General features: G+C 35.8%; 1 protein-coding gene across 1 annotated transcript in view; it reads left to right on the forward strand.

Moving 5' to 3' along the window:
* CPA6 (carboxypeptidase A6) overlaps nucleotides 1–22,674 on the forward strand; it is a 236,904-nt gene that overhangs the window by 194,584 nt on the left and 19,646 nt on the right. Inside the window, exons 7-8 of the mRNA XM_004679817.1 lie at nucleotides 3,191–3,301; nucleotides 3,771–3,861. Coding sequence (XP_004679874.1) covers nucleotides 3,191–3,301; nucleotides 3,771–3,861 — 202 coding nt within the window. The remainder of the gene's footprint in view (nucleotides 1–3,190; nucleotides 3,302–3,770; nucleotides 3,862–22,674) is intronic.

Below are 22,674 nucleotides of genomic sequence, written 5' to 3' on the forward strand. Positions count from 1 at the left end.
CTGCAGCACTATTTAGAATCACAAGGATATAGAAACAACGTAAGTGCACATCAGTGGATGAGTGAATAAAAAGATGAGAGGTAGATAAGTAAGTAAGTAGGTAGGTAGGTAGACCACATGTGTGTGAGCAATCATGTAAAGATGATACATTTATTTTTATAAACAATATAAATATTTATTATATGAAGAATGGAATGTTTAACTTGCAAGAAAACATAGAGACCTTAAAGGCATATTTCACTAAGTGAATAAGTCAAGCAGAGAAAGACAGCAAATTTATTTGGGGTATCTAAAAAAACAAAACAAAAACCAACCTCACAGAACAAATTGGAGATTGCCAGATGGGAGAGAGGTGGAGGGTGGTGAAACAGGTGAAGGGAATGAAAAGGAACACATTTCCAGCTATTAAGAAAAGTTATGGAGACTTAATATAGAGCATAGTAGATATAGTTACTAATATTGTGTTGTACATCTGAAAGATGCTATGACAGTAAAATTTAAAAGTCCCTCTCAAAAGAAAAAATATATAGAACTATATTCGAGATCTATAGTAACTAGACTTACTGTGTTGACTATTTCTCAATATATACAAATATGGAATCATTATATTGTATACCTGAAACTAACATATTACATTATATATGCCACCATATTTTTTAAAAGAAAATAATGCATGGGCATGATAATATCAGAATAAAGATAGTAATTATGTTGGTAGAGGAGGAAAAAATGTGTTCAGGATGTAAAAAAAAAAAAAATGTGTTCAGGAAGTATTAAAAGTGAAATTTTATTTTTATCTATAATGTTTCAGTTAAAAAAATCTCTCTCTCTCTCTCTCTCTCTCTCTCTCTCTCTCTCTATATATATATATATATATATATATGGTGAGATATATCTTGTGGGCAATATATATTCTTTACTTTTCCTATTTGCTTTAAATATAATTTTTAAAAGGAAGTTAGCAACTTTCTTTTAAATATTTAAGTATAGTGATCACTTGCTTTGGAGAGGAGAAGGCAGATTAAAATGAGAATGCTCCCAATCACATTTCAAACATAGTTTGGCACTTAGATAACATCATTTAGGCTTGGAAAGGTGAGAGACTTCCCCCAAGCTAGTGGACTGAGACAAAGTAGCTGAGTCCCTTATGCATGGAAGAGAAAAGGAAAAATTACTTTTTCCTGCCTTTTCTTATTCCTACTCCCCTCTTGCTCTTGCCACCGTTACCCCAGTTTTCTTTCCTTCCACATTTTCATCCTTATTCTCTAGAGTATCATAAAAAGCTGCCTATCTTACAGTCGAGATGTTGCTAGTCACATGGCTGTCTCTGCCATTCTTAATAGAAGACATCCTCCAAATATTGGGGAACCTCTATATATTAAAAGAAGATAAAATTCTGCATTATCTACTATTAATTATAAAATAGGAATTTTCTGGGCCCCCCCTGGTGGCACAGCAGGTTAAAGCACAGCACTAAGAACCTAAAGCCACTTCAGCATGAGTTTGATCCTCACCCCGGAGGTGACCACATGGCACGGCAGACCTCTCCTGACCCAGCAGACCTCTCCTGACATGCCTGCTGCTCCCTCAGCAGTGTACTTTGTCAGAAGGCCTGTTCTGCTCCCCATTCTGTCACTGGTGAAGCCTCTCACCTCTCCTGCACCTCTGGCTGTACCCCAGTTCTGTATGTATAAATTAAAAAATCTTAAAAAAAAAGAAAGAAAGGAAAAAATAGGAATTTTCCTCTAGTTTGATGCATTCAACAAAAGAAATTCAAGTACTTAGCCAAAAAATTATTACTGAACTTTAAACAAAGAAGATAACTGTATTAATGTTTATCAGCTTGTATTATTCATTTAGATAGTTAAATTATGTTTAATAAAATGGTGTTTACTCCTACATATACTTCTATATTTTCACTATTAATAGTAATATAGTGATAGTTTCCTATAATAAATTCTATCATTGGACTGCTATGAATAAAATTCACCATGTAAACACAGAATGCTGCTTATGGTGTGTGTTCAGAAATCTTGCTTAACTAGATGTAAAATAAGACTGAAATTTCAGTATTAAATTTTCTAAGGCATTATATACTTAATTTTAAAACTCCCTCACTTTGAATTGTGTTTTTTTTAAGGATTTATTTATTTATGCATACAGAATTGGGGTACAGGCCAGAGATGCAGGGGCCGTGAGAGGATTCACTAGAGACACAGTGCGGAGCAGAACTGGAAGATTGTCCAAGTACACTGCTGAGGGGAGCAGGGGGCGGGCCAGGAGAGGTCTGCCTCGCCATGTGGGATCACCTCAGAAGCAGGCAGGGATTGAACTCATGCAGAAGTGGCTTCAGCCTCTCAGTGCTGTTCTCTAACCCACTGCACCACCAGGGAGGGCCCTGAATTGTGTTTTTAACATGTCAAAAACTCATGCAATCTAAATGGGTATAAAATGAAAGGTAATTTTCCCCCATCTCTCCCTCCCCATAGTTACAAGCTTCCTAGGGTACCTCTCCAAGATATTTACACATAGGCAATCATGCATCAAAAGAATGTTTGAAGAAGTCGACTAAATAAAAATGGTTTTTCAAAATGTCCATACTCTTAATATAGCAAATCCAATGCTTTTCTATTTAAGACCAAATATATAGGTGGACTTGGAGTCAGACACCATATAAAACCCAATCACATTAGTAGGTTTTCAAAGATGCCACAATAAAGATAATAGAGATACTGTATTGCCCCCTTAAAATTTTTAAGGAAGTCAGAAAAGACTAGGGTACTCATGCAGTAAGTACCAGGACTATGTGTAGTTGGTACTAGACTCAAAACAACTAAGTGACTATATAACTAACCTTAGTTACAAAGTAAGTCTATCAATACATTTAGGTCTCTTGGTCCAAAATTGAAATAAAACTGAAATCTGAATATACAAAGAACATCAAGTGCTTGCTTTCTTAATAAACCTAAAATATAGCCAGATCGGAACTACTGATATTTTGCCAGTTTTTGTTATCAATAATAAAAAATTTTAGATAAAAATCTCAATAGAGAGTATGTAACATCAAAAAATGTAGCTCTTTAGCTTATTACATTTTAACCTAAGGAATTTGGTATTTCTCAGAAATAGAAGTAATTTCTTTCTAAATATGTTTTTGAAGTCAATTTGTAAGGAAAATATTTGTTTTTAGGTGCTTCTAACATATAGGAGTGATCCAACCATGAGGAAAATGTTCAATCATCTGTATTTCTATGTCATGCCTGTTTTTAACGTTGATGGATACCATTTTAGCTGGACCAATGTAAGTCATTTTGTCTGTTGTATAATCAGAAACAACCACAGGTCAGGAGGGCCAGTCTAGAGAATCAGTGAACAGCCAGTCTAGAGAATTCAGAGCTACAAGAGAGACCTCACTCTAACCCAAATCATAGGAACTTCTGGATTTTGTTTGCATGTTTGAATTTTCATAGCATTTCACATAAAGATTTCTCCCTCCAAATAAAATATGGAAAAATACTAGTCAAGCTTAGGTCATTCAATTTTGCCTGTGAAGAAATGAAGCCAAGATAAGGTAAGAGACAAATATGTAGCAGAAATTGGAGAGTGAAGCTGGGTCTCTTTTCTGAGTGTGAACTTCAGTTCTCTTGGATGTATTTCTAAAGGAATTCCTCTCATCAGTGTGTGATTTATGCACTGATGGGAATACTAAAATCCATGCGAATTACCTTTCATGTATTTTTTTCTGCATCCATATACTTAATGACACATAGGATCGATTTTGGAGAAAAACAAGATCAAAGAACTCAAGATCTCGCTGCCGGGGTGTTGATGCCAATCGTAACTGGAAAGTGAAATGGTGTGGTAAGTTGGGGATTAATTCACTTGAATTCAGACTGCAAGCATTTACTCTGAAAAATGATAAACCTAGTAGAACTCCAATGGAAGACGGATATTTTTCTATGTGGGCAAATCTAATAAGAGAACCTCAGATATGCACAAAGCAGCTATAATTTGCAAAGGAAAGAAGAATTATAAGGTATTAAACCTTCCAATCCAATTCTGAAAACTGAAAGTTTATACACAGCTATAAAAGCAGATATGTTTTCTTATTCATATTTGCTATTCATAAAATTAAAACAAGAACTGTGGCTTGTGGCATAAATCTGCTTAAGTGACTTAATTTTTTTTGTTTTAAGGACTTATATTTTATGTACACGCCAAGGTCTTCTATTTTGACTTGTATCATAAACATTTTGCTTTATGAATGTCATGGCATAGACTTTTATTGTCCTTATTCATACCAATTTCTTAATGAGGAACACCTAGAAATAATTGTACTTCATCAAATTCATATTACTTTAAAAAGTCTTTATACATAACAAACTGTTTCCTGAAAATATTAATTTACACTTCTAATCAGGCAGTATATCTAATTAGAGTATAGGATTACTATGTTTTCACCATTTATTTTCTTGACAACATGACAAGTAAAAACTAGAATACTATTTAATAGGAATTTTCTTCACTGATTCTGAGATTAAATGTCTTTTTTCACTGACTACTCTTATTTCTTCTGACTTTTACTAAAACTTATTTAACTGATACCCCTCTTCTGTCCTTTCACTAATGGATAATAATAAACTCTCCACTGGATGGTGGTGTTCTTTACAAAAGTTGTACTTATTTTTTACTAAGTTTATTGAGGTAACATTATTTTACAACAATTCTGTTTAGGGGTATAAGTTCATACCTTTATAAATGAATGTTAGCACATTATACCTACTACCAAAGCCCAATAACTTTCTGCCACATTCCACTGTGCCCTCTCCCTGATGTGCCCTCCATTGCTAACTTCTGGTAAGTTCAGTTCTAACATAGGATTGCAAGTGTTCTTTTAGTTTGATTTTGTCCATACTTCTTTATATTTCACATGAGTGAAATTATATGGTATTTGTCTTTCTCTTTCTAACTTATTTCAATTGGCATAATCCCCTCCAGTTCTGTCCATGTTGTTATAAATGACATTTCATCATATTTTACATATAAATAGTATTCCTTTTTTGTGAAAGTCTTCTGATAGTTTGATTAATACTGTTATATAGGAATTGCCCCCAGTATTTTGTCTTTATCCATTGACTGAATTTCTTTGTCTCCACATTTTGTTTCATGGTCTGCAATTACTTCCATGGATTGTTAGGCTTGTTTTCCACTTCTGGAATGGTCTTACATGAGAATTATAAATAGGTCCAAAGTTATTGGTTTAGGATGTTGATCTTAGAAACTGTGCTTTCTGTTGTTGTATTGTCAAGATCCATCACCAACCAGTATGATTAGATCTCAATAGCCAGCATAGGGTGATATTCCAAGAACCAACATACAGGATCTGGCCTGGAAATGTTGGTATTGTAGTGGTTACTGCAGTAGAGACCTAAGGGCAGAAACCTCCCTAAAGTGCTGCAGCAACTTGAGCTGAAAGAGATATCTACAAGTCACCATCTGATGAAGACAGATGAAGGAATCTCCCCCCCCCCTTAACCCCCCCCCTCTTGGGACATTCCCTGAAGTCCTAAATTGCAACTGACCTTTCGGTTGGAAACTAGTTTGATGTGCCTTTCCCCTGAGGCTCTAGCACAAGCAGAGTAGCCAGAGGCTCTATGTGCTTTGGCCACAGGCAAGTAGCACTAGAAGTTGCAGCAGTTCGGCTGCCAGATAACAGGCCCAGCCACAATCAAGGCTAGTTCTTGAAACAACTAAACTAGGTACCAAGCAGTCCCAGTGCCCTGGGTTCACTGCCTGCCCAGCAAACTGTGCTATCTGAGAAGGTATGTACTCACTCCGTGATAGTAGCTAGGAACATCTGAAGTCTCAGGAATCTAGAGAATAGAAGAAAGGATACATCTCGGGACCACCAACCTAGCTGCCAGCAGCCTCAGATGCATCAGCACTCTGCTCTCCTCCTAGTAGTCAATGTTCTTTCATGCAGCTGGCACTCACCCAAATGCAATGGGTAGGAGCCCAGGGAAGAGCCAGGAGCTGAGGCAGGGGAGAAGAGGGTGTTTAGGACTGCAAGGTAGTTACCCTCAACTCCCAGTGAGTCAACCACCTTCCCAGCACTCAGTATTCTTCCAGAGAAAGAACATTATATGTGAGAAACCTCAATGAGAGAGTAGCCAAAGTGGTTAGAACTCTGGCTTGTGTAGCTTCTTCAGTGAAGAGCAGTGAGTTTAGAAGAAATGACTGGACAAACAAAAGCACTTTTAGGTTTTAAAGGGCCACAAGCTGTAGGAAGGTAAATATATGAGGGAGGAAATAATGGGTAGGTTTTATTTACAGATTCCTCTGGTACCGTATCTGGGCTGTGAAAAATTTGGCTGCAGTGAAAAAAGAATTTATAGCCTGTAGTTAAGCAAAAGGGGATAGAGTTTTTCCCTGAATTATCTGCTTAATTGCCTTCAGTTAAAAAAAAAATTGTATCAAAGAGGCGATTTAGGAGTGGCATATTCTGGTTTCCTTCATTGGTATTACACTTGGCAGCAGAAGAGAGAGAAAGAAGTATTATAAAAATGCAGTTTTGTTCTCTCCCTGGTGTCGCAATGGGTTAATTCATGCTGAAGTGGCTTTAGCTTCTTAGTGTTGTGCTTTAACCCACTGCACCACCAGGAAAGGCACTGGTTTTTCTGTTTTAAGTCATTCTGATTCTTTCTGTGAGTCAACACTCAAGATGTACAGGGGGTTATGTCAAATGTCAGTAGTAAAATGACCTCGATAGAATGTTGGAAGGGATGCTGAGATTCTGACAGCCTGGCTGGGACCATCTCTCTCCCCACAAGGTCTCCTGAGTAGATTTAGTTCATCCAGCAACCTCAGATTCATTCCTCCACAGCTATGAGCTTAATCCAGGGAACAGTAAACCTCACTGAGGGAACTACTCTTATGTGTGTGAAGGACACAGTGCACAGTGATCTAAGTGAAATGCCAAAGTGAACCTTCAAATAAACATCCACAATAGAAATGTCAAAGACAAGCACTGTGGAGCCAGCACTGAATTGACACACACACACACACACACAAAAATGTTTCTCTAAGTCTGAAGTGTTCATCTCAAATGTAAATAGCAGAACATAAAACTGCTTTTTACCATGAAAATTCTATGGACTCCCTTATGGCAGTGTTATGCTTTAATGCATCCAAAGCAGGATAGACAGTTTTGGGTACACACATTAAAACATTCACCTTTCCAACATGTCGTAACTCCCTTCAGGTGGACTCCAGATAGTGAAATGAGTATCATTGCTCTCAAAGTACAGTAGAGGGACTTGACGAGTCTGACTAGTAAAGAAACCAAGAATATGTAATTCATTAGTTCCCTAAATTTAAGTAAGCACATACTTTCTTCCAGGCACTGTGTTTGTTTGTTTTTTACCCCCTTCCTCTATGTATTCTTTTAAGACACTACAGTGAGCACTAGCTTTTCCAATTTGGAATAATTCCAGTGAAGAGGCAAAGGGGTTGGATGATACCAGTACTTAAGCTTTAATCCCTGAATAACTCATGTTGCATAAGTATAAATTACTCCCAACAGAATGAGAGATTTTTTCAAATTATATATTGATTAGGTACTTATATGCAAAATACTAAAAGAACCCCTACAACTCAATAAGAAGACAAATAATTCAATTTTAAACTACAACATAATTTCTCCAAAGAAGATTTACAAATGGGAATAAGCACATGAAAAATGGCCAAAGGTAACACTTTCTATGCACTAAAACATAATTTGTATGAAAGACACTAACAAGAGAAGTTATAGGAATATTGAAACACACATACCTGCAAGTGAGAATGTAAAATGATACAGCTACTTTGAAAAAGTGATAATTCCTCAGAACATTATAGATAAATTTACCATATAACCCAACAATTCCATATCCAAGATAAATTAAAACAATTCCATACAGTGATCTGTATATGAATGGCCTTAACATTGTTTATAATAGCTAGAAAATGGCAACAACCTGAACATCTACAACTGAAGAAAAAAATGAACAAAATGCAGTGTATCCATACAATGGACTATTAGTTGCCCATAAAAAATAATGAAGTACTGATACATGGCTGCCATATGAATGAACCTTGAAAACTTAACACTAAGTGAAATAAACCTGTCACAAAATATTATCAAATGCGTATGATTCCCATTTATATAAAATGTCTAAAATTGGCAATCCATACAGAGAATAGATTACTATAGGCCAAGGGTTAAGGAGAAGAGGCAGTAGAAAATGAATACCAATGAGTAAAGGGTTTCTTTGAGGGATAATGAAATGTTCTGGAATTAGAAAGTGGTGATGTTTGTGAATATACAAAAATCCACTGAATTTTACACTTCAAAACAATGAATTTTTATGGTGGGTGAATTAGAGCTGAATAAAACTGTTATAAAAAATTTAATCAATGATGCCTTTGTGGATTCCTCTGCAGTAGCAAGGAAACAAGAAAAGCAACAGGACTATATCAAATGAAAGTTTACACACAGCACACAGTCTTCATCAAAATAAAAAGGCAACCAGAAACTACTGAATGGGAAAAGATATTGGTGAACTATTTATCAGATAAAGGGTTAACATCCAAAATATATACACAACTCATACAACAAAATCTGATTTTAAAATGGGCAGAGAATCTAAATAGGCATTTTCCCAAAGAAGACATCCAGCCCAATGAAAAAATATTCATTGCTTATCATTAGGAAAATACAAATCAAAAACCACAATGAAATTTCACCTCACATCCACTAGAATGAAAATTATTAAAAAAAAAAAAAAAAGGAAACAGTAAGTGTCAGGGAAGATGCAGAAAAAAGAATATTTATGTACTGTTGGTGGGAATATAAATTGGTAAAGTCACTATGAAAAATGGTATGAAGGTTTCTCAAAAACTTAAAAATAGAACTACAAAATGTCCAGCAATTCTACATCTGGGTATTTATCCAAAGAATATGAAAACACAAATTTGAAAAGATATGTTCATCCCTATGTTCACAGCAGCACTAATTACAAACCCCAGCACACAAAAACCACCTCAGTGCCCATGGATAGATGGATGGATAAAGACATGGTATACATACACATGTGTATTTGTGAATGTGTGCATATATATGCACACAACACATGCATACATACATGATGAAATTTTTCTATTTGCAAAAGCATGAAAAGAATTTGAAAGGATTGTGCTAAGTGGAGTAAGTCAATAAGAGAAAGTTCATTATAACGAAATAAAGTAACTGACAAACAAAACAACCCCCTAGACTGACATAGAATGGTGGTTACCAGAAGGGAAGAAGGTGCAGGGTGAATGAAACAGGTAGAGGAGATGGATTGGATGATGGCAGATAATAATTATACTTTTGGTGGTGGGTGTAGTGCGGCATACACAACTCTCAAGGTGTGAAACTACAGCATTATAAACCAGCACTACAGCAGTAAAAAAGTTTTCTTTAATCACTACTTAGAAGAAAGTTAGGCACATAACATAGAAATTGTTTTTGCATAGTCAGTTACAGAACATTGTAACTTGGGTATAATGTAGAGAAAATCTTATTTTGTAGAAGCCTTGTGATCTATACCCTTCTCCACATATGGTCATCTCCTGCCACCTCCAACTCTAGTCAAAGCAAAGGAGGCATCTGCTTTGGTTGTTAACTATTTTAGCTAATAACCTGAGCTTAATTGCTATGAAATGGGGGAATTTCAGGGACTAAATTCGGGACAAGTAGAGCAGAAAAATTAAGAAACATTGCTAGAGTATCTACAGAGGGACTTTGAAATGTAAAGATATTCAATGAGGACTTTAATTAGATTTGCTGTGACATATGCAAGTTCTTTTCAATGTTCCCTAAGTATAATCTGTCTCACTTACTAAAGCTTTTTGGAATTGGATTTGCTATTTGGAGGTATAAAGAAGCACTGAGTCTAGCCTCTAGGTAAGCAAAGGAAATAAAACAAACCACATTCAATTTTGAGTGGCATTGCACTGACAAACCAAGATGTACTGTCTTAGTGAATTTCCTTCACTAAAGATTTACAGATAAGAGCTAGATCATTTTGGGCCATAAAATGATGTATAGATGGGATTAAACTCAACCAGATGGTCAGACTAAATTTTGGCGCCACCTCTACTGAGGTGATTCTAACATACATTAATACAATTTTGAATCAAAACAAAAACTATTGAATACTTACTGCAGCACTACTTTCAATAGGGAAGATGTGGAATCAACCCAAATGCCCAAAAACAGATGACTAGATCAAGAAGCTGTGGTACATACACACGATGGAATATTACTCAGCAATCAAAAAAGATAAACTCATGCCATTTGTGGCAACATGGAAAGAACTGGAAGGTATCATGCTTAGTGAAATAATCTAGGACTATATTGAATACTTTCTACAATGCAAAGTGCTATAATTTTATCAGAAAGTCCGAAAAATGCAATTAATCCTTATATCATATCCAAGGAATTATTTAGAACTCTGAAGAAGTACAAAGGGAAAAATCTGTTGCTTATCTTATTTGCTGTATGGCCAATTTAGTCTTAATTAGTAAAAATATATACTAATCACCTAAAATATTCTGTAGAAGTTGGTAGAAAAATCTTAAAAATAGAGACATCAACATTATTATGTTTAGTTGGGCATTTAGTAAAGTGAGGAAAGGGCACAAAATCCTAGACTTACAGAAATTTACTGTTGTTGAATATGGATAACATTTATTAAGGAGTGATTATGTGTCAAGTATGTGCTAAGTGCTACAGATTAATTTCTTTTTGGTAGATGAAGTCCAGGGAAATCAGGAAAATTTGATATGAAATATTAGTCTAACCCCTTAGGAATTCACTTTCAATGAATGCTAACTCAACTTTGTGATAGACTTCAATAATAAGAATAATAGAGGCCCTCCCTGATGGCGCAGCGGGTTAAAGCACAGCACTGAGAAGCTAAAGCCACTTCCGCATGAGTTCGATTCCCGCCTGCCCCGGAGGTGACCACATGGTGTGGCAGACCTCTCCTGACCCGCCCGCTGCTCCCCTCAGCAGTGTACTTCGTTGATCTGCCTGTTCTGTTCCCCACTCTGTCTCTGGTGAAGCCTCTCACCGCCCCTGAGCCTCTGGCCTATACCCCAGCTCTGTATGAATAAATAAATAAATCTTTAAAAAAAAAAAGAATAGAACTGTGCTGTTTTATCCAAATTTATGAGATGAAGAGGGAAGGTGGGGATTTAAAAGAATTTAAGAGGAAGATGGGGAAAAAGGAGAGAGAGAGACAGAGCAGGCACAGTGAGTGTGTGTGTGTGTGTGAAAGAGAATGTATGAAAGAGAGATTCCCCAGCTGTTCTTTCTAATGTTGGGTCACCTCGTACCTTGCAAGTAGCTTAAATTTTCATGTCATGATTATGATCGGGTATATGATTATGGATTCTACAGGGAGCAATTTTTTCCTCCCAGCCAGAGCTTGGCACCTTCCCATGCAGGCAGGTATTTTTGCAGCAAAGAGGGCCTCCCTGGTGGCACACAAGGTTAAGTTTTAGCACTTATGAAGTTATCAGGATCAAACTCAGGCCAGGGTGCTGACACACACGGTGAAGCAGACCTCTCCTGTCTCACCCACTGTTCTCCTCAGCAATGTATTTTAGCATGTTCACCAGTTCTGCTCCCCACTCTCTATCTGGTGAATTCTGTCACCCCCACCACCTCAATCCTGTACTCCAGCTCTCATATGCATAAATAAATCAATTTGAAAAAAAAAGGACTGTTGGAAATATCCATCACCTTTTCAGAGTCTAAAGTGCATGTTCAGCTTCTTCCTCCTTCCTGCATTTGTGGAATTAAATACTTATCCCCTTTCTCTATTACATGCAACTACTGAAACAAGCCTCCAAGCAGCAAACTCTACCAAAATCATTGCAAATTTTGCTTCAGCTTCAACCAGAAATTCTCATCCAAACTCCCTCTTTATGTTTGTTCCCTCAGAGACATTTTTAAAAACTGTATTATACATTTAAAGTGATTAACTGAACATTTAGAAGTGTTTGTAGCAGATCTTACTTGTATCTGCCACAATTCTGCCATATTTCCAGAAAACCTAGCTATCATTTTAGATAACAACACAATTTGAATTAGTGTTGGATTGACTTCTTGGTGGTGACTGAAGACCTTTTACCATCACTACAGCTGTCTAAAACAATCCTATATGTCCCTGTTCATACAAATCCTACCAACATCAGGCAACTTTCATGTTGGTTGCCTCCCACAAAGATATAATACCACAAAAGCAGTAGTAATATTTCAAAATAAAATCACATATCTTTAAGAGAGCTCTTACTCTGATTCGAAATGTCTGGCAAATGCTTGCTTAATAGTTCTTTTGATATTTTTCAGATAGCTGACAATGGAAAACCTAAGAACTGGTTCTTATTGAATTTTCTGAGTTTGCTACTTTACATGTTTTAAGTTTCTCTTGGATCAAGTCTGTAAAATGTGTCAAGGAGAGACTGTCTCCATCCATTCCAATCTCTTTCTAGCGTGCCTTCTTGTAATGCTGATGATACAGTAAAACAGGACAAGTCTCTCTTCCTTCCCTATCAGATAAGCATTTCTATCTGCTGCATGTACAAGTTTGTCTTCTTGCATTCTAAGGCCATCCCTAAGAGGATAATAAGGAAGTTAAACATCTAAGTAAGTAAAACCTCAGGTGTTAACAAAGCAAGCTGGGACCCATCTGCAATTTCTATATGCCCAAACCAAAAGGATATGCCAACCCTTCCTACCACCCCTCTGCAGACCCTTGCCCATCTCCCTTTCATTTTACTCCTTTGTATAAATAAATCTGCCCTCTGCAAAAAAAGGAGGATGGTGGTCTGCTGTCCTCCCTCAATCTGTTGACAAATTATTTTTTAAAGATTTATTTATATATGCATACAGGAACTGAGGTACAGGCCAGAGGTGTTCGGGGTGAGAGGATTCAGCAGAGACAAAGTGGGGAGCAGAACAGGCAGATCTACTCAGGTATACTGCTGAAGGGAGCAGCAGGTAAGACAGAAGATGTCTGCTGTACCACGTGGGTCAACACCTGGCCAGTGATCGGCCTTGTGCTGAAGTGGCTGTAGATAGCTTCGTAGTGCTGCACTTTAATCTGCTGCACCACCAGGGAGGCCCTGTCGACAAATTAAACTACTTTCCCTCACCTCAAACTGTTTTATTGACTGAGGGAATCTGAGACCTGCATTCAGTATCACTGAGGCCCAAAAGGTTAGAGGCTGAATTTCCTAGAACCACATAGAGTTAAGAATCTGGGTGTGATTTAGGTCAAAACATCTTAGTGTCCTTCAGACTTAGAACATGGAAGGAAGATGTTTATTTTCCATGGCTTTTGCTGCACTGGTATTCAATTCCATTGTGATGGGGTGCTGTTCTTTTAACTTTTTTTTTTTTTTTTAAAGATTTATTTATTTGTGCATACAGAACGGGGGTACAGGCCAGAGGCTCAGGGGCGGTGAGAGGCTTCACCAGAGACAGAGTGGGGAACAGAACAGGCAGATCAACGAAGTACACTGCTGAGGGGAGCAGCGGGCGGGTCAAGAGAGGTCTGCCACGCCATGTGGTCTCCTCCGGGGCAGGCGGGAATCGAACTCATGCGGAAGCGGCCTTAGATTCTCAGTGCTGTGCTTCAACCCGCTGCGACACCAGGGAGGGCCTGTTCTTTTAACTTTTTAAAAATGTATGTATTTGAGGCATTTTTTCCATCTGGCCCGAAAACACTGCTTCCTCATTCTAGAAGAGGCAGTCGTTCCCCTGAAAACCTACATCATGCCTCTTGAGGTCATTTGAGAAAAATCAAAGTTAAGTTACTTTCCCAAGGGCTCAAAAAAATATTTAACAACCATGTTTTATAAAAGTAAAATAAAATAGTAAGTTAAAATTTTTTTCATGAATGTTTCTGCCTTTTCATGACACCCTGACCAATACAGTTGCTGATCAACATGTCATTTCCCATCCATATCCATTACCTCAGCCGAGAAGTTCACTCTTGCATAAGCTTTTTGTGATATTCAGTTTAATTTTTTTCTTTATAATTTCTACTATCTACCTTTTCATATTCAATTACCATCTACCATACAATTTTGCCCTTTTAAAATATTATACCTATTATTAATATTTATAAGTTAATATCTAAACTTTACTAGATAATATGTTGTCAATTCCTTCTAGTGGTCCTTTAGCTCAGTAAGCTTAACATGTTTTTGGCAAACTTCATTCTTTCTAGAAGATCACAAAGCCAAACTGAAAATCCATGTATTTTTAACACTTAAATACAAAAAGTCATTACACTACTAAAAATAGCTATTTTATCTTTTGTGAGGTTGTTCTTAAATTCTCCTTTTCCTACTCCAAATACTAGTTATATGGAAAACTCACTGCATCTCACTGTTTTATATTTCACTTTCTTAATACAAAACATACCCAAAAGCTTTTTTTAAAGATCAATGTTTTATAACCCCAGGTTTAAAAAAAGTGTGGTACTGATTATATTGTATATGTGTGTGCACACAAAATGATGGATTGTTTATTTTCCTGATCATTCTTGTAAATTTGTAAGTATTTGCATGTAAAAAACAGTATCATAGCTCATTTATAGCATAATTTCCAACATCATAAACAAATAACTTTGTTGAAGTTTTGGATAATGATTTACAAAGTCTTAAAAAAATTTTGCAGATAGCTCATTCTTAACTCATGGAAATAACTGGGCTATGAAACAATTATATTTTTGAAGTGAGGCAAAGTAGAGGTGGCGGGACCACTCCTTGGCTCCTGGGAACCTGAACTACTAGTTTTTCAGTTGGTACTGTTTTAAGTCCAGTGGATTTTATAGAACACAATTCTGTAGGTAGCACTCCATCCTGTTCAATCTTAAACAGCCCTTGGTTTTGCCTTAGGCAAAACAGTGAGGTTTTGAAAGCTTTTATCTACTCATTCTTTTTCTACAATGCTGGTAGCTTCTCAGAATTATTGCATTTCTGAATTCACCAAAAGCAATACCTACATCTCACTGAATTTTCCTCCAACTATACCATTTGCATTTAACTAGTTAGGTTTTTGTTTTCATAAATTGGATGCATATCTAATTACTTTGAATTTTTAGTCCTGTTACTGTTGTTAACAACTTAAAAGCATAATAGTCTTATTATCCTTCTGGGTCACTAGTGTTATTAAATATTTTCTTTGTTTTCAGATTCCCAATTCCTTTTCAATCTATTTGCTCATTTTTAATCCAAACTCCTTTTGAAGTACTTTTCTATTATTAAAACAACCTCTTGTGAGTACTATTCTTACATGCAGAAGAGAAAAGGAACAATACTCTTTTCATCTGCTACTTCTTCTGTCTGTAAAGCTGCAATACACTGAAAATTGACAACAGACACACAGGAAGTCACATTTCCTTGACACTGTCTTCGAATAGGATTCCCCAAATCACGTAATACCCTAGTGTTTCAGGAGAAATTATTAGGCATCCAAAAAATAACTGTCTTACTCTTTTAGTGCTGCTAAAACAAAATACCTGAGATTGGGTGACTTATAAAAATAAAACATTTCCTTCTCACAGTTTGAGGCTAGGAAGTCCAGGATCACAGCCTGAGATGACCCAGTATGCAGTGGAGCTTCCTGGATCCTAGTGCACAAAGTGGTGCAAGATGCTAGGAAACTCTGTGGACCCTCTCTTATAAGGGCACTAACCCCAATCATTTGGCCTCCACTCTAGTGACATTGCACTTCCCAAAGGTTCACTTCCTCCTGACATCACATTTGGCACTAGGCTTTCAACAAATTGATTTGGGGGAATATAACCATTCAAACTGTAGCAATAACTGGTACAAATGATAAAATATTCAAATTACAAGGAAAAGATGTTTTTGCAATGTAAGAAGAAATGCCAAATATGTTTTATATGGCTATTTCAGAGGCTATCAGCTGCATGACTGAGTTCACTGAGTTATTAGACTGTCTATTGCGCTGACTACTGGGATAACGCCAATAAACAAAGTCCAGTTGTTATATATACTATGAAGAAAAACATAATACGAGGGAAGTGATAGTGTCATGGTTGGGTTAGCTCTTTTAAGTGGCACAGGGAACATAGTTTTGATTAGGTAGGTGGTTGGGAAAGAGTAGCAAGAGGGAAGAATAGTATAAAAGCACCAAGTTGGCTGATGTAAAAATAAACTTTTTAATAAAAAAAGGAAAAAAAAAAAAAAAGCACCAAGTTGGAAACATCTTGACTATGTGTAAGGGAGAGCAGGAGAGAGGTGTGGCTAGAGCTGATTAAGGAGAAGAGAGGAGATAAATTCAGAGCGCTAGCCCCAGGCAAGATGATATTGATCCTGCATCTTAGGAAGGACAGCATTCTAAATAGGTTGGGAAACCACTGGAGAGTTTTAAACTAAGAAATGACAACATCTGACTAACTTTTTTAGGTAATTAATCTGCTTTTTATGTATGGCATATATTGGTCAGGGAAGGTATTGAAACCCAAATTATACTTTATTTGAAAGTATTCCCTTCAACTGTACAATAAAATGACTAATCAAAGAGTATTATACACATCTTTGGACAACCCTGGCATACACTACAATGAATTATAAAAGAAAATATATCAGCCCTCCCTGGTGGCGCAGCGGGTTAAAGCACAGCACTGAGAATCTAAAGCAGCTTCCGCATGAGTTCGATTCCCGCCTGCCCCGAAGGTGACCACATGGCGCGGCAGACCTCTCCTGACCCGCCCGCTGCTCCCCTCAGCAGTGTACTTCGCCGATCTGCCTGTTCTGTTCCCCACTCTGTCTCTGGTGAAGCCTCTCACCGCCCCTGAGCCTCTGGCCTACACCCCAGTTCTGTATGCACAAATAAATAAATCTTTAAAAAAAAAAAAAGAAAAGAAAATATATCATTATTATGTAAAGTTGTAAGGTTTTTAAAGGAACCCAAAAAAAGATGAGCATTTTATTTTATTTGCTGTAAATATAGTCAAGACAGTTTTACTATCATTTATATAAACACTTCAGAATCAAATACTATGTAGTAAAAACAATTTTAAGAGTCCACATAAAATGTACAGAAAAACTTCAAGACTTTAAAAGGTTAGAAAAGTCACAATTAATGAAAATAAACAATCAAAAAAAAAAACAAGCTATCTCCTGATAATCAAAATACTCAAATAAACCAGTATAACACTTCTTCTAAGTTATTCTCCAAAAATGTTTATTATAAGTTAGAAGCAATAGCATATTTCTCTGAAGGCATCAGAAAACAATTTGATCAGATACATCAAAAATACCATGCCTTCCTCCTTTCACTCAAAAGTACTAAATATATTCTATTTGTCACACTGTACTGCGTACTTAGAAAGCAGAAACAAATTCAATAGAATCACTATTATCTTGGGGCCTAAAATCATTATGGCTTGAGCAGGTAAAGAGCAGGAAGTGAATAGAAATGGAAAAAAGGAGGAAGACTGGCAGGGGAAAGAAAATCAAAATATGTATGTCATATAAGAACAGAAACCATAAAATATATAGAATAAAAATATAGACAACACACTATATTACATACATATCTGTAACAACTTTAAAGACACATCACCTAAAACAAAGAAAATGAAGGAAAAGATAAACAGCTGGGACTACATCAAATTAAAGAGCTTCTCTACAGCAAAAGAGGCATTAGCCAGAACAAAGATATACCACATTGATTGGGAGAAAATTTTTGCACACAATACAAATGATAAGGGACTGATCACAAAGATCTATAGCTAACAAACCTCCACAAAAACAAATTAAACAACCCAGTCAAAAAATGTGCAGAAGAGGCCTCTCCCTGTTGGTGCAAACTGTTAAAGCATAGCACTGCGAAGCTAGCCACAGCTGTGTCAGTGTGAGTTCAGTCCCAGGCCAACGAGGTGACCCACACGGTACAGCAGACCTCTCCTGTCTCACCTGCTGCTCCTTTCAGCAGTGTATTTCAATCAATCTGCTTGTTCTGTTCCCAACTCTGTCTCTGGTGAATCCTCTCACTGCCCCTGCACCTCTGGCCTGTACCCCAGTTCTGTATGCATAAATAAATAATTCTTTTTTTAAAATGTGCAGAAGAATTTAAAAGACACTTTTGAAAGAAAAATGCAAATAGCCAACAGGCATATGAAAAAATGTTCAACATTGCTTGAAATCAGGAAATGCAAATCAAAACCATAATGAGATACCACCTTACACCAGTGAGAAAAGCACTATTAAAAAAAAAAAAAAACTAGCAACAACAAATGTTAGCAAGGATGTGGAGAAAAAGGAACTCTTCTACACTGCTGGTGGGAATGCAAACTGGTCCAACTACTATGGAGAGCTGTGTGGAGTTTCCTCAAACTACTAAAAATGGAGCTTCCATATGATCCAGCAATTCCACTTCTAGATATCTACCCAACGGGCACAAAAACATTAATTCAAAAAGATACCTGCACCACTAAGTATATTGCAGCACAATTTATAGTCGGTAAGCTATGGAAGGAACCCAAATGCCCAAAAATAGATGACTGGATTAAGAAGATATCCCTTGTGGAATATTACTCAGCAATCAAAGAGGATAAACATATACCCTTTGCAGCAACGGGTGAAACTGCGAGGGATTGTGCTCAGTAAAATAAGCCAGAAAGAAAAAAATATATTGAATTGTCGCACAAGAGGAATGTAGCGGCCAAATAAGAAATCAGTAATATATATATAATATATACATATTATATATATATAATATATGTATATATATATCAAAATCAAAATCATCAGCAACTATAGATGAGAGACATTCTGTAGGAGAGGAGGAGGGAGAAGAATCAGGACAGGAATGGGATAAGCACATTGGTCTGTGGTGATGGTACACAGGTTAATTGGTGGTGGGAATTTCACAGGGAAATTATATTATTCATTATATATATATTATATTATTCATTGCACAAAAATGAAGGATATAATATACTAAAAATATGTATGTCATATAAAATGTATGAACATGTATATCCTATCTTTGAATCTATATTGCATTCGTCATCATAAAAGACAATAGCAGATTTGAGTTATCATACTGCATTGTGGGGCAAAGTAAATATAACAAAGGACTCAGAATTAAAGAAGCATTCCAGGTAGGGGAACTTGAGTCCTTTAGAAAAATATGCAGCATGACTAGAAACTGACTGGAAGGGCTAGTGAGAGAGAAGCAGGAGACTATCCCAAGGTAGAGTCCATGCGACGATTCTGTACTGTCCTGAGCTCTATGGATTTACTCTGGAAGCTATGTCTTTCAAACTAAACTGAAGATATATGTATATGAAATTATGTCACAGAAAGTGATAGAACGCTTCAGGGCATATCAATTTCATTACGCTATCAGGAGAACATTTATGTTAAAACAAATGCAAATACATAATTGAATGGACTAGATAATTCACATTAATTTTTTTTTACAAAAGTTTATTTTTACATCATTTTGCACATTTTTTTTCCCATCTCGATTGTAATCCCTGCGGGTTTCCCATCACATTATTTTTTAAGGTAAAGCAAAGAGTTTGAAGATGTTAATGTATTTACAGCCTATGTTGACTTTACCTGTTGGGGATATTGGTTGGGAAAGTTTGACAAACACTGGACAATTGAGAGCCTGTAAGTTTTTTAAACTGAAAAGAAAAAGTGACTTCTGAACATCACTTGAGTAGGAGTTTCAAAGGACTGGTTAGTCAACTACAGCAGGTTGATAATGGAGATAGAATTCTAAGCAAATTTGAAATCTTGTTGGATTCAGGGTAACATGTACAACAGATGACTTGATATAGGCGTGAAGTACTGAAAAGATTTATCTGAATATATAGACATGTAAGGATCTCAGCACATAGATCAAATGCCCAGGTACGTAAGAAAAGCAAAAAGACAAAAGTCAAAGTAGAATCAGCAGCCTGAGCATACTCTTTGATCTAAGTGCTCCATTTGGAAAATACATTATAAATAAACAAAAATGCTGACTACATTATAAAAATGCAATAATAAAAGACTGAAAAATACCAAAAGGTTTAACAACATAGCAATGGTTCAGTAAGTTAATATTTTGTTGAAATTTTAAGAAGCTATATAAATGAATAAGGAAGTTCAATTTAAAATAACAAGAACCTTACAATATAATAATGTACCTAATTCTGGCAATATATTTTTCACTTTAATTACAATTTTATAAATATAATAATGAATCTATGTACATATGACAGATATATGTCTATGCCATGTGAATATATATATATATATATATATATATATATATAGCTAATATTGATACAAAGTAATACAGGAGGAAAGACAGGAAAAATATACCAAAATCCTGCAGTTGGAAAACTAGTATTATTTTTTCTTCTTATACATGTTTTTCAACTTAATTTTTGAGTCCCAATTTAAGAAACAAATTTCCCTTTCATAGTGTGTTTTCTGTATTTTTCCATACAACATACAGTGATTAGCTAGAGCCGAAGCAAGTGCCATGATTGTTTTCAAAGATGCCTATGTTGAAATTAATTCCCTTAATAAAGAAGATAAATGCCACTTAAATAAATGATCTATGAGACTTTAAATTATGCCACCCTGCTGAGAATTTAGCAAAACACAACAGAGCCTCAAGAATCATTCAACCAATTGATTAATATTTTTTGTTGCTCTGCTTATAAGTTACTTTGGAATGTTTTCTTCAGATCAAAGAAATAGTTTTCTTCCTAAATTGTATTTTTTCTCTACCAGTCTATGTGTAAATTATACTTTAACACCAATCCTTACTAACTTGTATCTATTAATAGCTTTAAAATTGTATTATAGTCCACAGTTTGACATGTTAAAAAGAGAGTAAAAGGTGAAGAATTTGAGGAAATAGGCAATATCATACATTCCTATTTCAGAATATGAGTAAGTATAACTTCTAGTGAAGGATATTTGACATTGTCTATCAAAATTTAAATATTATGATTTAAGTAATTACACACTTTTACATTTAGAAATTTATCCTTACTTATGTGGAAATAGCACATGTATAAGGATATTCATCACAGCACTCTTAGAAGCAGCACAAATGTCCATCAGCAAAGGATGAGTTACATAAATCAAGCTCCTATTATACAGTGAAATGTTTTATTGCCAGAATTTGGCAGCTATGTTATGTATAATAAGGAAAAATCTCCAGGATTTTACACACACACACACACACACACACACACACAGAGTAGATCAAAGCAAGATAAGATCAATAGAAATGAAATAGGGCTCTTTGTATAAAAAGTTCTTCACAGATGGATATAATAAAACTGATTTTTACATACACATGAATAGACTATCCCTGGGTTAATACAAATAATAGTAAAAGTGACGATATGGGAAAGAAAAATGGATGGTTAGACAGCTGAAGGAGAAAGAAATTTACATGACATAACCATGCACATTCTACCGTATGCTCAAAAAAATTAAAAACAGTAAAAATTTCAACATTGTTTTCTGAAAAAAGGAAAATTTTAACTAAAACCGAGCTTTAGAACACACCATTCGTCAAAGCAATTCTTTCATATATATTTTTGTCATTTAACTTAGTTATTATTAGAAAAACATGGGCAAGTAGGGCCAAAAAGATGCAGTTCATGGGCCTGTAAAGGAATCATGTATTACTCCTTCTACCACTGCTAAATCGCCCTAGTCACCACACCGACCAAATGACGTGGGAACGGGAAATGAAAAAACAGAGCTCCCACTTATTCCTTATCATCTAATCTAATAAATACCAAATGATCTGGCCTCTCCCATTATCTCCCTTAATATCATCCTAGAGGTGTTGACTGTGAAATAGAATAAGAGGGAAAAAATGTTATATATTGATTCAAAACATTTTACAATAATGTAGTGCTTTGTTATGGGGGAAATGTATCTCAGCAAAAAATATTTTAATTGATGGACCATGCTTCATTAAAATACAACATATTTTTCTTTTTTGGCATCTATTTAAAGTGAGGTGCTAGCATACCATTTTAAAATATGTAATTTTGAGGGAGCGATTCCAGAATGGCATTCCAGAAGGTTCCAAAACTTTTTTAAACAGCACTCATTCATTCATTCATTCATCCCGGCCACCTGTTTTGTGGGAAAGTATGTTGGCAACAATCAAAGACAAAGTAATTATATGATTCAAAAGTATTGATTCCCTTTTTATTTATTTTCTACTATATATTCTTATGCTCAGATACAGGTTTAATTTACAAGTTTTAAAGATATACCAGGAAACTAGGAAATAGCATTATTTTTCATGTTCTTATGCAACCTCTTACCTTTTAACTTTAAATTATAGTAACTGGCTTTAAAATATAAAAGAAACAAATGAAATTATGACATTGTAGATTAAGAAGGACCTTGCTATGGGACAGATTGATTCACTCAATAAACATTTATTGAACCCCTGCTATGAGCAGCCCAGAATGCCAGGGTAATAGGAATACTAGTCAGTTCTTGTGGTTTAGTACCAGCAATCCAATGAAGGAGACTGGCATGTAAACAACGAGCTGGGAT

This window comes from Condylura cristata, unplaced genomic scaffold (genome assembly GCF_000260355.1).
Source record: "Condylura cristata isolate star-nosed mole 26May11 unplaced genomic scaffold, ConCri1.0 scaffold00009, whole genome shotgun sequence".
Lineage (NCBI taxonomy): Eukaryota > Metazoa > Chordata > Mammalia > Eulipotyphla > Talpidae > Condylura > Condylura cristata.